Source organism: Nipponia nippon, unplaced genomic scaffold (assembly GCF_047370975.1).
Source record: "Nipponia nippon isolate SJK-2023a ecotype South Korea unplaced genomic scaffold, ASM4737097v1 scaffold_23, whole genome shotgun sequence".
NCBI lineage: Eukaryota > Metazoa > Chordata > Aves > Pelecaniformes > Threskiornithidae > Nipponia > Nipponia nippon.
Window position 1 is genome coordinate 7,856,609 of NW_028262340.1, and position 16,390 is coordinate 7,872,998.

General features: G+C 55.6%; 1 protein-coding gene across 4 annotated transcripts in view; it reads left to right on the forward strand.

Annotated features, from left to right (window-relative positions):
• RPS6KA1 (ribosomal protein S6 kinase A1) overlaps positions 1 to 16,390 on the forward strand; it is a 39,814-nt gene that overhangs the window by 10,240 nt on the left and 13,184 nt on the right. For 2 of the 4 annotated variants that reach the window (XM_087760779.1, XM_087760781.1), the window contains one exon: positions 12,982 to 13,035. In XM_087760779.1, coding sequence (XP_087616905.1) covers positions 12,982 to 13,035 — 54 coding nt within the window. Of the gene's footprint in view, positions 1 to 10,248; positions 10,616 to 12,981; positions 13,036 to 14,804; positions 15,072 to 16,390 lie in introns of those variants that run through there. The other 2 variants (XM_087760782.1, XM_087760780.1) reach the window with 2 other exon arrangements.

Below are 16,390 nucleotides of genomic sequence, written 5' to 3' on the forward strand. Positions count from 1 at the left end.
TAACGAAGAGCAGAGGAGTGGATTTGCAGTGCTGAGCGTGCCCACTCTCTCTGGAGGTAACGCTGGCGCAGGCTGGGCGCGCTGAGCAGCTCGTTCTTGGGTGATAATCACAGTGCGCAATGAAAACTGGGGAAGTGGATGAGTAACCTCTTCCAGCTCTGCTTCGCACCATAAAAGAGACCTTTGAGACCAGAGCGAGGGCTTGCTCTGCAGTGCGCGCCAGGCACGAGGTGCCCCACCTTAGGCTGGGGCTTGCTGTTAGGCAGCAAACCATCGTGGGATGCAGCAAAGGGGAAAACAGGGCTCTTTCCCAGATCTGTGTAGCTCCTGCTGATTTATCCTCGTGTCCTGACCAAGTAAAGCTTGCAGAAAGATCTGCAGCAGCATCTTCAGCAAGGGAGGCCCAAGGCAAGGAACCCTCGACATGGACACTTCTGGCCAGAGGTGCACACCTGCATCGCCAGCATTAACATCAGTTTGTGTCGTTCCGGGTGAAATGCCCTGTTGTAACGCTTTAGCGATGACAAAGTGCAGTTGCGGTCGCAGCTCTGAATTGTAATTCTTTGGGATGAGTTGGAGGAAGGAGGGTTGTGGCCATCTACCTGCGATAGCTGAGGCGTGAGGCTGCTCTGTGCCAGTCCTCTGCGCGGCTCAGTAGCAGTGCTCTGCTGTTAGAAATAAGGCTGGTTCTTATTTTTGCTAAACTCCTTACGTACCTGCTGAGGTACTCGAGCCCAGCTCTCGACTCCCGCCTGCAAACTGGATGTAGCTGTGGCAGCTTTCCTGCAGGCTGGACGTCACTGCCGGTGAGGAATCCTGCTCTGACCTCCGGACACGAACTGGGAATTTTTCACGCTCCTCAGCGGGATGTAGAGAGGAAGGCTCTGTGCGGCTCCATCGTGGCAAACTGCATTAGCGCTTGCTCGTGGCTCTGCTTTCCAACAGTGCATCTCGCTGCTTCACCCAGCCTTTGCGCTGGGGGCCTTGCCGCAGGCTTCGCTGACCGGCAGAACACCCACTGGCAGTCGTCCTGGCTTCTCTGGAGCCGCATCGCTGAGCGGGGGGACGGAGGAGGAACTTGAAGCACCTTCTGTTCACAGCCCGGGGGGGGGAAGAAAGAGTCATCTGAGACATGCTGGCCACCAAAGGGCGAGTCCTGCGTGCCCACCCGGCGCCCAGGCGATGGAGGGCTCTGGTTGCGGAGGCTGCGTGCTGCCAACGTTGCACGTGAGCTCCAGCTCCAGGCTGAGCGCAAGCCGTGCTGACAGCCGACGCGTCCAGTGGTGTGATCCTCCTCGCTCCTGGACACCGCTCCGATCGCGGCCTCTTAACATGAAGGGTTTTAAAACAAACAAGTGAAATGCTCAGCTTTGGAACGGGCCTGGCGTGTTTACACAGCTGCTGCTGTTTTCCCCAAGAACTGGAAAGCTGTTGAACATGGGAAGAGACCCGCTTCTCTGCCCGCTGCCCCTCTTCTGTGGCGTCCAGCCGCTCAGCCAGCAGCGCTCCGGCTGCTCTGGTCCCCAGGGCTGCGCAGCACCCAGGGACCTGGTGGGAGCAGAGCATCTCGAGCGCGGCATGGTGCTGCCTGGAAATCTGCCTTCCCCTCTGCACCGCAGGGACGGGGCTGCAGCTATCGCCGCTCTCTTAACAGCTGGCTTTTTCAGCCTGTCAGTGGTAAAGCTCTTAGTTTAAACTGGCTGCTCCGTCTTGTCAGTTGAAGTAATCAAGTGGGTTTGTTTTTAACGTAATGCCTGACAGCTGCCTGGCTTGTTCCTGCCAGCGCGTTTGCTCTTCGTCCTTGGCAAGGCTGGGCTATGGTTAACAGCAAGCTTCTCAGCTCTTAAAAAAAAACAAAAAAACCAAAACCGAAATAAATGCCTGTTTGAGGAGCAGAGTCTCTGATGAGCTGCAGACTCTAATGAATAATTGAAGAGGGTCAGTTTACAGGACTTGCACACGAGGAATGCAGCGGAGTCTGCAGAGCTGGCGAGCCGCGCTCAGGCAGCCCTCACGCACGGCGTGCCGACCCATCAGAACTGCTCCGCTTCCTTCTCTTCCATTTCCATCCCCCTCGTGGGTTCATAGAGACAGCCTCAAGCTCTGTCTCCAGAAAGCCTCTTATTGGGGGGAAAAAAAAATCTTTTGCTGTGTGCTGGACCTGGAGGAAACCTGTGTTGTCCATCTCCCCGTCAGTTACAGGTGCTTCCCCCGAGGGACGGAGGAGCCACGGCTGCTCTCCTGCTCGAGGGAAGGGCAGATGGAGATGGGGTGGCGGCAGCTCCCTCTGCGCCAGGGACAGCAGCAGAGGGCTGGCACCGAAGAGGACTCCGAAGAGCTCATACTGAAGGACTTATTCACATTTGATTTTTTGAAGGGGTCAGAGTGGGCTCGGGTCTCTGGGGTACGGCACCCCGGCAACTGGGAGCTTTGAGTCCCCTTGGCTGGGTTTGCTGGGGGGTCGCTGGCCCCACAGCTGGCTCGGATGCCGATCCGGGACAGTCCCTGCACACGCAAGCAGTCTCTCTGAAGCTCCTGCAGCTTTACAAGTCTCAGCTTTATTTGGAAGCTGAAGCCTAGTTTTGACACAAGCTGTAAATTCCTTCCATAGCTCCAGGTGAAGCTGCAATAACTTCTTCCCCCCGTTGCGCTGTGCTGCCTGCCAGGGGCCGCCACGGGGCTGGGGGAGGCTGGGGACCGCCCGGGGAGGATAGTCCCAGCTGTCCCCAAGGGCTCCTGCCTTGCCCGGAGCCCTTCTGCTTCGCCCTTAGGAAGAGCCGCTCGCTGCGTGCCCCGGGCTGCCTCCGTGGCGAGGGAGACATGGGCATTGCCTCCCAGAGACTCTGGCTGATCTCATTGCCACAGCGCTCTGAGGCAGAAAGGGTTTCCCAGCTGCAGCGTGAAATCCAGGTCCTTCCCTTGCCAGTCCTGGAGTGCGCAGCCGGGAAATGTCACCCCTTGGATATGGAAAATGAAGGCGTTTATCCCTTGTTTGCACTTGAAACCTTGGTCTCGGCAGAGCTTCTGGCACGGCTCTGGGAATACTGAATGGACTGTGAACACAATCTTTTTGTGCTCCCGTAAGCACTCTGAGACGTGGCGGTATTGATTTCCTCGCTGTCAGAGAGGTGTATTTAACCGGACGGCTCAGGCTGGCCTGGTTACGGATGGGGAATGTGCAGTGTCTGCTTACAGCGCGGGGGAGGCGATGGCCCTGCGCGGCCGTCGGGCCAGCCAGGGAGCACCGGGACTGGGGTCAGCGGTCGTCTTTGGGGGCCACTCTTAGTGCAGCAGCACTGGGAGAGGAGCCCCAGGGTCTCCGCATGGACAGAGTGGGGGAAAAAAGCTCCTTAAAATAGCATTTTTCGTATCTTGGGGGAACAGGACAAAACACGTTATTCCCAGTGGTCAGGGTGACTGTAATTCCTGCACTGCGATGATGGGAAGGGGATGGATAGAGATCTTCACGTTGCGGTCCCGTCCCTGGCACGCAGGGCAGGCGCGTGCCTGTGTCACGGCTGAGCCCTGGAGGGGGTGGCCGCTGGCTGCATCTGTATTTTTTACAAGCGTTAAATGAAAAAATTGTGCTTTGCTACGGCAGGCGCTCATCCCATGCGCTCGTGCTACGGTGTTGGTAACGCAGAGCTCAGGGTGTGTTTTGGACATGGGGTTTTTTAACACTGATAAAGTTCAGAACCACCGTGACAATGTGACGGTCACTTGTCTCCCAACGTATCTCGCACGTTTATCCTTCCCGGAGGGTAGGAGAGCGCTGGGTTATTCCATGTACCAAAACCTGGTAGGTACTGAGCAAAGGCTTTACTGAGTCCTGAGACCACTTTTCGTGTGTCTTGCAACAAGAAAACTGCCAGCAGCACGTGTGTTGTGGGAGGAGTATGGAATTCCTGCATTCAAGAATAGTTTCCACATCCCACGATAACTCCAGGGGCAGCGAACAAGTCTTGGTTCTCGTTGTGAAACCAGCGTTGTATTTTATAATTCAGAAAGAGTTTTCATCTTCTGTACTGGAAGTAGCAAAACTGCATCGTGCCTAGGTGGAGGATAGTGCTTTAATGCTGCTTCCTAAGAGTAATGTTCTTCATTTAGAAAAGCCTGGGACGGGGTCTCCGGGTTTTACCATCATCAAAGCACGAGCTGATCTGAATCTGCTGAGAGCGGACCTCTCCTCCTTGCTGGGAAACATGTGCGGGGCTGCCGGAAGGGGAGGCAGTATCCTTTGGACCTTCTAAATGGAGACAAATTTGTTCTGTAGAAGCTGCATAATTAAGTAGTTCCTTATCTCCTGGCAGTTAAAGGTGTTTTCCTCTCTGGCATCTCATTTCACTGGGTGCAAGGTCCTGCGAGTGCTTCTCTCGCAGCTCCACGGCAGGCTGCGGAGGCACAGGAGAGCTATCGGGAAGTCTCGGTGGGGTTTGGGAAGATGTTTTGCCTGAGCTTGTATCTTGAGCCTGAACTGCTCATTGTCAGCTGATGCTGGCCAGCTGTGGCTTGTAGTGCCTGGAAAGGGTGGAGAGATTTTTTTTTTTTTCCATTTTTTTTTAAGAAACTTGCCAGATCTGGTGCCAGAATGCCCCTGGAGAGAGCCAGGAGCAGGGAGAACGGGGAGTGCGGGGGGATGCCTGTGCCTGAGCCTCCCTGCTCTCCCCATCCCACGAGGGACCCGAGCTCTCTGGCGTAAAGCAGCTGTTTTGGTGCTCCCGGTCCAACGAGTTGGGTAGCAACAGATGGAAATGGATGTCGTGAAGCAGAAGGGCCTGCCTTGCCACGGGAGCTCTGTTGCGTGAGGCCACCTTCTGCCTCCTCCCTTCTCGAACCGCCGGCTCTGCATGAGAAAACATCTCATCCCTTTATCCATTCCTAGATCCCCCCTGTCCTAGGGCTGCTGAATCTTCCCCCAGAGGTGTCTACGAAATGGATGTTTATGAAATGGGTCCTTGCTGCCCTTGCCCTCCTGTTGCAGAACAGACGTCAAAGATGCTCCGAGTGCCACCTGCTGGAGCGTGCTGGGGGGGAGCGGTGGCCGGGCAGCCAGCCTGGCGGGTCCCCGGGCTCTTTGGGGTGACACGGCCCGGCCCGTGGCTGCAGACACCGGTACCTGTCACCGCTGTCCCACCACGCTCTGCCGGGAAGTCCTGTGCTCTGTTACTGCGGCTCTTCTCCTTGTTGCCAGAGCGCATCGGTGTCTGTTCGTGGCCTCCAGGATTTCGCAGTGTTTCCTCCCTGTGGCAGCTCCGTCCACCTCCGTGGAAGGTGATGTGGGTTGCTTTCTTGTGTACAAGAGAAGTAAACTTGCTGGTGAGAGAAGGGGCCCATGAAAAAGGGTGGAACTTCTCTGTCTAAGCACCAAACAGGGTAAAACTGCACTGTCTTGGTCTGAGTTTTCCCTTTTTAGGGATTTTCTTGTAACCCCCATTGTGGGGAGCCAAGATCGCTGCTGGGAGTGGCAGCAAAGCCCTTCCCAAGGGTCACCAAATTAATTTTGCACTGAGCATTTGGCTGCCTCTCTGCGTGGAGAGGAACCGCTCCAAGGAAGACAGCAGGGTGCTTCTAGGATGCTCGGAGTCTAAGGCTTTTGTTCAAGCCATACGGAGGGAGGTTCCTGGCGTTACCCGTGCCACGACGGAGTTGCCTGTTCAGTTCTCCCAGCTGCCTTGGTCCCGTAGGAGTTTGTGCACGAAGGTAGCAATGCACAGGATTTCCAGACGCCAGCGTTACCGGCAGCCTCGCTGTGCGGAGGTCTGACTGTGCGTCCTGGGTTTCTTCTCTTCTCCCTCCCCTGTTTTTGGTTTGGTTTGTTTTTCAAAGACCAATAAAGCAGTCCTCGGAGGTGGCGTAGGGCGAAACGTGCCTCTTCTCCAGCGCAGCGCTGTTCCCTCTCGGTAATTCCTTCTTGCAGACCTCTAGCAGGAAAGCTCCTGCCAGGAATCCGCCCCCGTCCTTATCCACTTATCGGGAAGTTCCAGTTGCCGAAGTCTCCGGTGCTCCTTAGTGTGTTTGTAGAAGTGACTTTGTCCAAGACTTCCATCTTCAAAGCCACCCCCCGGGCTCTGGCTGCCTCCTGAGGCTTTTGTCTGTCAAAACAGCAACGGCCCTTGTTCAGCGTGAGCTCAGTTCAAAGGACTGACGAGGCTGTCTCGTGCCCTGCAGATCCTCTTGGGTTGCTCTAAGAATCTCCCTCGTCTTTTACGCTCCGTCCGTGACCCCAAGCATTTATGCTCCTCCTGCAAAAGCTGTTGCTGATTCTCTGATGTCTCATCGGGGCACGGGCTCACCTCTTCCCTCCATCTGCCGCCTGCTTTTAGAAAACCCCCAGGACTGAATTCTTCTGCAGCTTTTCCTGCTCCGAGTGTGGTTGGAAGTGGCTGAGGAGCTCAAGTGAGCGGTCTCGTGTCTTTTCTCCCCGACCTTGTGCAGATGCGGGCATGCACATGCTAAGCAAAAGTAACCCTGTCTTATAAAATGCGATGAAACGGTGGTCAGACCTTTGCTTTGCGCGGGCAGCCCTGCCGCGGTGCTGGATCGGTGATGGTCGGGATGGTGCTGGAGTGGGAAAACGGGAGCCCACAGGGTTTCCTACCTGGAAGGGAGGGCAGCTGTGGGGCCGAGGAGCCGGCGCGGCCCGGGGAGCGTGGGCTGGGACCGAGCGCGTCGGAACGTGTGCGGGAGGACAGGACAGAGTCTCCTCTGGGGCAGAGAGGTTTTTAAATCTGCTCGAGGTTTCAAATTATTATTTTTTTCTTTAATTGCATGTGTGGTGTGTGTAAGCACGAGAGAGATGGCTTTGGTGTGTAATCTTTGAATATAACCTTGATACTGCAATGCCCGCTTAATTAGATAGAGTGACACTCATGAACTCTCCCAGGTGTTTTGTTTAACTTCGGCAATTGAATGAAATCAGTACGATTTCACAAAATGTTCTGCTTGGCTGGACTTCTCTTTTCAACTTCTCTTCTAAGCTGTAGCAAGTGGCCGGCCAGGGAACGTCTCCTTTCCCGACGAACCCGGAGCCGCAGCACCGGCTTACCCGGCCCGAGCTCTCGCTCTGCCCTCCCAGCCGAGCCTCAGGAGCGGCAGGGGCCGGCGCGGTGACCCTGCCGCCTGCGGGACCCGCACCTCGCACAGGTACAAGCTGACGTTTCTCGGCTCCCGAGAGGTCCCGAGCAGTGGCAGGCTTCTCGAGAGGCGTCGCTCGGAGGGCAGGTTTCCTGTGGGGGTAGTGAGCATCGCCCGCCTTGCTTTCCTGGAAGTCAGTGGATGGCAACAAAGCGAGTTAAAATCTGCAGCTGCTGATACGACCATCTCGTCGCTGTGGGCAGCGCTTCCTCTCGTGTCAAAATGGCTCTGCCTCGAGGCACAGCTCCCTTCGCTCCGTCCCATCTCTAAACGGGTCCAGCCCCTCCTCCGTGCCGGCCGGTGGTCCCTTCAGACGCAGGCACCGCGAGCGGAAGCCCTTCGCTTGGCGAGGGCGTCTGCTCAGGGCAGAGCCGTGCTGCTCGTGGACGAGCGTCCCCCAGGATTTCTCAGGCTGGGGCCGAGTCTGGGGGCTCCCGGGGCACTGAGGGCGATCCGCCCGAGAAGTGCAGGCAAAAGTATGTGGTCCTGGCCAATTCGTTGGTTGCAAATGAGACCAACCGTCAGCCTTGCCCAAATAAGGCCCTTGCAGGAGGGGAGGCAGTGGCTGGGGAGGTTTCTTTGCTTTGTTTGTTCCCCTTTTTGAGAACCACCACTTTGAAAAAAGTTCCAGACAGAGCAGCCTTTGCCTCTCTGCTCTTTACAACAGCAAAAAGCACACTTGCTTCCTCTGCAAAGCTGCACCATCTTTGGCTTCCCATTTATTTCAAGCTCCCTCCAGAGCAGGAATTGCTGCTCTGCAGGGAGGTCATTGCATAAAATAACTTAATGCAAAAGTTCAGGCCAGTGCAGCTCTCCCTCCTGAGGCTGGCACCCAGGAGCAGTCTGTGCTGGGGGGTCCGCGCGAGCTGCAGCCCCGGCAGCTGCACGCAGTGGGCATCTTCTTCATCCAGTGGCTCCTGGCCAGCAGCCGAGAGCTCTGCCGAGCCACCCCTTGGCCTAGCGCGGGGCGCCGGTCCCGCTTCCGAGGCGTGCTGGCGTGACAGCAGCTGGCTCTCTTCGGGCAGCAGTTCTTCACACCATCGCCTTCCTGTTTATGAAACCCTGATCCTTCCCCCCCCCCCCCATGCTGTTCCCAGTGCTCACTGGGATGTAACTGGATCCTGGCAGGAGGCAAAGGCAGTCCCTGGCTATTCTGATTTAAATCTCTAGAGCTAGCGAGTGTCCTGTTTTATGGAGCTGATGTTGGGACTTGCTGGAGCTTAGCCCTACGGTCTTGTCTGCTGGCACAGAATTGGATGACAGCAGCTTTAACCTGTGCTCTGGGAACCATTTGTATCTGGCACCCCTGGGTCTGGGGATCGTCTTTCCTAGGACGGACGTGCCAGCGACAGCAGGTTCACGCAGAGTTTCCAGCCGGGTCTTGGCACTGCAGTGCCAGCGGCTGGCCCGCTGCTGCTCGGACAGCATCATCCCGCTTCTCCCAGGATCCAACTTTTTGCTTTACAAAAATATGGAATAAGGCCTAGAAGCAACTTAATTCTGCCCTAAAATCATCAAACTCGCCCGGGACGTCTAAGGTCCCTTGGAACTGTGATGGAGGAGGGCCTTGCCTCAGCTCAGCCCACGTGTCCCCTGCCCTTAGACCCACAACCTGCCTATTCGCATGCAGCTGCCTGCACCGCAGTTTCCTTTGGTTTGTGCTTCTTGCTTTAGATTGATCGCCTTATGTTGGGATCATTACCTGCTTGTTTGGTTCTGGTCCCTTCTCTTGGGAGCACAGACAGCAAAGCAGCAGAGGTTTGCACTCCTGCAGCAGCCTTTCCCTCCGTGGCTGCCGACTGCATCTGAAGCGAAGAGCCGATGGCTTCAGCTTCTGACCAGGGCTGGGTTATGGTCTCTCGGTTTAGCAGAGGGCTGCAGGATGGGACTCTTCCTTGTGAAAAGCCTCAGGAATTCAAAGTGCTGTTTCTAGGGGAGGAAAGGGGCAGGCAGGCTGAGCCAGGTCCCTGGCAAGGCAGGACAGGGCGAGGATGCAATTCTTTGTGCCCACATTAACACACAGGTCAGAAAACTGATCAGAAGAGAGGCCAGACCACGAACCAGGGTACTGCATCGTCCCATCTCACGCTGAAGCATGCCTGCCTTCTGCAGCTGCTTTAATTCCTTGCAGGAGCCGCAGCTGCCCAAATGTAAGCTCCAGCTTCTGTGTTTCTCTGCTGCAGAATTATTGTGAGATCCCTTGTGCCTCCTGCCACTGAGGAGGGAGCGATCCCCCGGGAAGCAGGCTGTAGGAGTGGGAAAGAGCTATCGGGATGCTCCGTGGAGACACACCTGCAGCCTGGCAGCAGGCTGAACGCCGCAGTCCAGGGCAGCACTAAGCTTAGCAGTTGCAAAAGTTGCATGGATCTGGAAAGAAGTTCAGCAGGAACTGTGACTTTTTAAGGTACAGAGCGGGGACAGCTAAAGGGATTCTGCAGAACAGCAAAGGACCTTGCAGTGACACTGGTGAAAGAGCTGGGTAACTTTTGAAACCATCTAGGGCATCTGCTTTGCATAGATGAAATGCAGATGGCCTCTTGACGGGAACTGGGAGCAAGCACGCGGCTCACTCCTTTCCTTGCAAACATAGAAATTGGGAGAGAATTGATTCAGAGCTGTAGGGCTGAAGCCCTTCATCCCTCCCCGCTCCAGTCCCCGTGTCTGTGCTGCCTGACTTGGCCGATTCCCACCTCCTTCCCCCTCTGGCTGTGTTAAGGCATCCCTGGCCGTGTAAGAGCAGGGTGCAGAGCAGCCTCACGGGGCAGGAGCTGACCCCGAGCAAGCGGGCAGGATTGTGCAACCCTCCCATAAGATGTCAGTGCGCAAACCTCACGCGGGGCCTCGCAGCAGGTCCCAAAGACCCGACACAGCAGCCGACCAAGCGCGACTCTGACACGGGGCAGGGGCAAACCAGGGAAGGGTGCAGAAGCTGCCTCCTCCTGGCTCCTGCCCTGGAGACCTGCGATCCAGCTGAGCCTACAGGGAGGAGGTTTGGGCCAGCCTCAGCGTTTGTGCTGCGCAGAGCAGGGCCAGCTTAACTTTGGGGAAGAAAGCTGCACAGACTCTCAGTTGCTTTTTGCTGCTTTGTGCGGTGGCTGAAATTGCTCTTTCTGCGCCTGTTCTCCTGTCTGTGACACCGGGACCACGCTGATCCTCTTGAAAAGCCTGCTGAGATTTGCTGATGGAAAGAGCCATGCCTAAGCACCCGTAAAGCCATCCAGCGTTTTCATTTGGCTGCTGGTATTGTGCAGCCATCGCCACACAATGCAATTTCCCCATACGAAACCACAGTTTCCTTTCAGCGAAAACTCCCAAAATACATCCCAGTGACGTAACTACTACACTCGGGGTTCTCGTGCTGGTCTGGGCGCTGCGGAGTGCTCTAAGTTCGGAAGCCAGCTTGCAAAGTATGGGAGAATAGCAGCCTAAAGGTTTGGAGATGCTGAGGCTCCTCTTTCGCAGCAAGCCAAGGATCCAGGAGGCAAGTGTCTAGCTGATAAAATATCTGCTCTGCATACAGTACTGTGCTCTGTCTCTTCTGCAGGACATGAGAAGCTGGTGAATCGCTGACCTTAGAGAGCCAGACCTCACCCAGTCTTAATTAACGACTTCTCTTTTGGAAAAGGCATTTCTGGTGGTAAAACTGCTTTCTAAGAAGTGTCTTTCCTAGGTGCTGCCAGAATTTGGGAGTGTTTTGGGACCAGAACATGTGTTGAAGCAACAGAAATTAAAACAGCTTCTGGTTAGTTGTTGATGAATAGGAAGCGAAATGCCAAAAGCGTAATCTGTTTCTAGCTCTTGCAGGTTTTTTTTTCCCTTGCATTTAGATGTGACTGTCTCAACCAGCAAAGTGACAAAACGCGAGCAAAAACAAACCTGTCTCTTGGCTTCTGGCTTGTAAAATCCTTCCTCAAAAAAGGGGAAAGTAGGAAGGAGGACTTGTATTTTGAACTTGGCGTTGGGAAAAAAAACCCACCCGTATGTCTGTCCCCAGCCCCTGATCTAGGGTGACTAAGCCGTCTGGGCAGTTCGAAGGCGGCATTGGGAAGTTCAGAAGAAGTTGTCTCCTCCTCTGCCTTGAGCGACCTCCTGGGCTCAGACCTGGCCGGTGGCCAGCGGTGTCCTTTTGTTTTCCGGGAGCAGCAAATATCATTTCCCCGTGGTGCAGGAATCTGTAAAATGGCCTCCCCCGAGGCGGTGGGTGTCAGAAGATGGCTGGTAGCTCGCAGGAGCGGTGTCTCGCGCTGGTAGGGTGGACCTGCAGAGAGATCCGTGCTTGTGGGAGAGGAATCGGTCCGTCCCCATCCGCAGCGGGGTTTGGTGCCTGCTCGCTGGTCGGAGCAGCGAAGGAGCCGTGAGGGAGCTGGTTTCCCTGTGGGTGGGTGTGATCCCCGGGGGGGAGCCGCTGAGGTTTTTGTGATCGCTTTTGGGTGCTCGGGAAGGGGTTTAGTTGTGGCTTTGGTAGATGTGTCAGCCGGCTGCCCCGGGCATCCGCTTCCCGCAGCGGGACAGCCACCTTCTCCCAGACCGAAAGGGATCTTGGCCGCTCCCGCAGCCAGGGCAGCGCGATGGAGGGGAGGAAGGGGAAGAGGCGACTGCGAGGGCCCCCTCCGATCTGATTCAGTCCTTCCGGAGCTGAAAATCAGTTAATTCTTAACTCTAATCTCACTGTTTTCAGGCAGCTCCTCCCTTCCCCAAGGCTCACTTTTCCCTCTCTCGCCGCTCCGTAGCTCCTGTCCTACTTTCAGGTCGCTCTGCCTCGCGCTGCGCCCACCCGGTTGACGCTGCCGGCGCCGAAGAGCCCTGCCAGCGCCGCGGGCTCCGTCGTGCTGACAGACGGCTCGGAAAGACACAAGAGAAGTCACAGCCCGAGTCTTAGATCCCTTCCGTCCGCAGTCACGAGTTTTGTCTCATCTGCAGCCAAAGGCTTGAACCTCTCGGAGGAAATGTTTCAAATCTGACTTGATTTTTTGGGGGGTGATTTTTCTTTTCAAACCTAGCTCATTATCTCAAAACCAGGTGAAAAAGTACCTAGATGTGATAGCAAATCTATGTATGTTCATTAAAATACAGCAGGCTTGGGGACTGACCTTGCAAAAACTTATTGACTTTGCAAAAACTTACTGACCTTGCAAAAACTTACTTCTTCCCTTAAGTTGAGTTTTTTGGGGAGAAGGAACCGCATCCCAGCTGAGAAGCAGCTCTTTTCTGAGCTCCCTTGAAATGCTTCTGCATCTCTCCCCATGAAGGGCCACAGAATTGCATCTGGCCCCGGAGGCAGCATAAACTGACATTTCTAATGCTGCTCAGGGACCTGTGGGAGCAGCTGGGCTGGCCCGGCCCTGCCCTCGGGGATGTGGTGAGTTTGGGTATTTGAATATGTTCCTCCTGGTTGCTCTGGAAAGGCTGAGCGTGCCCCTGGAGAGAAGCCCGCTCTTGGCCACGGGGGTGTCAAACTTCCCTGCAGACCCCGGACAGACGCTCCTGGAGTTTGTCCAGGTGTAGCTGAGAGTAAAAGCTGACCTAGAGGTTAATCAACCTGCCAGAAATGAATTCTTTCTCCTTGGCAGTGGTGCTCCGATTCTTGGGGCACACGTGTGACCGAGTGCCGCCACCGTGTCCTTCTCCACCGCCCCTCAGAGTTTATCGAAGCCTTTGACAGCAGCTGGCTCCGGCTGCTCTGCAGCCACCAGCGCAGCTCAGAACCGCATCCCGAGGAGCGATGGCTGGTGGGACACCGCCAGTGACTGCAAACAGCTCGCCGGGCCGCGCTAAACAAGTTCGTTGGGAAAACTTTAGCGGAGTATCACAGCCCCTCTGTGCTGACACTCATTTATTGTCCCGCAGGCAAAATCAGACATCACTTGGATAGAGAAAGACCTCGTGGACGCGGCAGACAAGGTAAGAGAGCCTGCTGCGGATGTGCACCGCGAGGAGACTCACGCGTTTAATCTGCACTTTGTCCCATGACGGGTCGTCCCACGTGTGCGAGGGCGTAAGCGGTGCTTGCAAGGACCTCTCTGAAAACCAGACCTGTTCTTGCAGCACGCCCCTGCCAGCCCATCTCGGCTAGGTGGGACTGCTAATACAGAAAACAGCTATTACTCACTTGCTCACGTGACATCCTGGACTTGACTTCATCCTCCTCCTCCTCCTTCCTCCCCACACCAAACCCCTTTCCGTGCTGTCATTTGTGTCTCCTGTGGCTTTCTGATCTTGTCAGCTTGCTGGGGCGGGTGCTCCAGTGTTTTAGTTGCATGGACGTACAGCGGGGTTTTTTGATTGCTTTTCGGAGGCTCCTCTCCCCGCGCCAAGTGCCTGATAACACAACACGCAAAATTGTCTTGGTCGGGACGGGGTTTATCAGATCTTGCCGGGCCCACATGCAGAGAGCTGGCTGGCTGCAGCACCTGCACGGCTTCACTGAGCAATGTAAAGCTCCCTTGGAAGCGGTGACGCTCATCTTTCGGCACCGTTTGTCATTGTGGACACGGTTTCTGCTTCACTGGGACCGTGGCAGAGTGAAGGAGGTGCCAGCATGAACCCAGCCCTGGAGACTTGTGCTCAGCAGCGGCACGGTGCCGTTTCACGCTGCTCTCTGGCACCTCCTCCCAGCTCCCTTGCTTTGGACCTCATCGGCTCCTGAGGATCCCTCTGTGGAGCTGGGACCAGCTGCCTTGCTGGTATTAAGTAATTTGTTTCTTTCGTTATTGGTTCTCCAAGAGCACGTTATGGGGGCAGAGGAGGCAAGACAGTCATAAGTAGTCTCTCTGGGTCCAAACCAAGATCCTCTTTTCATACTCTGCGCTCTCTGGAGCAATTCAGAAATCAGGGCTGACACAGGGTTATTTCTAATTGCAAAGGTGCGTGGGTGTCTTTTTACTCGAGGGGTTTCTTACCCGCACTTTCTGGGGTCTTGCTGCAGAAAACATCTGTCTGTCCTGACCCAAGGGAGAGGTCAAAGGGGAACAGGCTTGGAGGGGGAAGGAGGCAAAACAAGCGATCTGAATACCTCTTCTCTGTCCTGCCAATGAAGCCGAGCGGCAGCGGGCTCAGAAGCTGTCTGCATCAGAAATGCCCTTAAAAATACCTCGCATGGAACTTCCCAGGGTGGCTCTTGGGCAACTCCAGCATCCGTGGCAAGGGCTCTTGTGCAGCACAAAGCAGCCAAAGGACTAGATGCAAATCCTAGTGATGCCAGAGGACTTGCCCACGGGATCGATGCACCCTGCATCCCATCATGGGTGACCCATCATCCCTGTGCCAGTGTGAGAGCAGAGAGATGTGCAGCTTTCTGAGGTGGTACCAGACTTCTGCGTGGGGTTTCATGAGCTTTTCTCTTCCTTTTTAAAGAGTAAGTGGCGTCTCAGAATATTCCCCCGTTGTGGAAATACCCCCAGAGCTCACAGCCTGGCATGAGATTCATGCAGCACTGGATGGAGGTCACTTTAACTAGACCGTGTATGCTTTCTGTCAGCGTCTTGTCTGAACCAGGGAACCCAAATGTGAACAAGGAGCTGTGAGATTTTTTTTTTTTTAAAAGCAAAACCAAAAAAAAAAAAGCCCCAACCACAAGCGCTGTTGCTGGGGAGTGGGAGCGTGAACTTGCCTCCGTGTGACCGAGTCGCTCGTCTCCACTGCGCATCTGCCAGCCAGGCTTTAACCACCTGTATCTCCTCCATCCGGCAACCTCAAGCGTGGGGCGTCCATGCAGCGCCGCGGGAGCCTCCCTGGTCCCCGGGAGCCGGCCGTGCTTCCCCGGGAGCTCGCGGGGGCGGCGGTTACTGGGGCTGTGCGATGTTGATCGGGATGGGAGAATGGAGAGGGACCCTAAACTTCCTCGCATCTGCGCCTTCCTCACGCTCTGGCTGCAGAGGAAACATCGAGCCAAGCCCTGCAGCCTGCAGCTGCCTGCCCCCGGCCAGCTCTCCAGCCCGGTCAGTACTGCCGCTAGCTCGCTTGCTTCACTTGGTGTCGCTGGTTGCTCATCCAGGTGGGCTGATGCTTCCTATGGATATTTGGAGCCGTCTGATTTGCTTTGCTTTTCTTTTCTTGCTTTTCTGGGACAGTTTGCTTAATGGTGCTATTGGAAGGAACTTATCTCGGTGCAAGCAAAGGCTGCTTGTGCTGCAGCTCGGTGGCACGCAGGTGCTTTTGTGCTGGAGACTTGTTCTGGTGTGCTGCTAAGCAGGCTGCAGGAGCTGGTCTCCAGGGTCCTAACTGTTGAATTGCCGGTTACTGGATGAGTCCATGGGAGGAAACCTCCCCTCTGCCAGCGAGATGCCAAATGGCATCCCAAAGCTTTTCTCAGGAAGCTACCAACAGTGTCTCCGCTGATGCCACTTTTGGTCTAGTTGGCGTGTACATGTGTTTGCAGATGTGGTCTGGCTGCCAGGCTGCGTATGCAAATCTCTGCCTGCCTTGAGATCCAGCTTGGGCTGCCGTAAACCCCTTGCAGTTAAACACACTGGGTCTTGCTACTGGCCAAGGCGAAGAATTCCCACAGCTGTGAAAATACCTTGCTCCGCAGCTCCTGAAGAGCCGTGGTGGGAGGACGGGTCCAGGTGCCTCGGAGGTGGATACAGGAGCTCGTTTTAAATGTCCCTCCCCGCATAGGTGTGTGATGCTACAGGGTGAAATATGCACGGCTGTACAAGCGCTGATGCTCTGTAGACCTGGTTTCTAGTGGTTTCATGAAGATGAGGGGGAGGGAAAGAGCCTACAGCTTCCACTGGTGCCGTCCCCGGGTCTCTCCCTGCGGTGGGGTCTCTCCCTGGAGAGCCGAAGGCCGTGGAAGGACTAGCGGGAGGAAACCTCTCGGCTGACTCCCGCTCAGGCTCTCGGCTGGCAGTGGGAAGCCGTTCCTAACCGACAGCTCTCTGCCGTGGACTGAGCCTCCAAATGACGCCAGAAGTGTAAGGTGGCCGATTTAAGCTGGGAGATCATACGGAACACGAAAACTTGTTGTTACAGGGGTTGTAAGATCTTTCTTGTCTGTGATCACCGAGACCAGCAAAAGGCAGGGTAACGCGGGGGGAGCTGCTGCCCCCGGCCCTCTCCCCCTGCTCGGGCTGTACGTGCGGCACCGCTGGGAGCGTGGGCTTCTCTGCTGGGTCTTGGTGGCTGAATAATGCAGGATCTTGAGAGAGCAAAGCTACCAGCATGGAAACAAAGCCACTTCCTAATCTAGAGAAAAGCCAAGCGTGAGAGCGGGAAGGGAAGGGTGCTCGGTGCAGGTAGGCAACCACATCCGCGG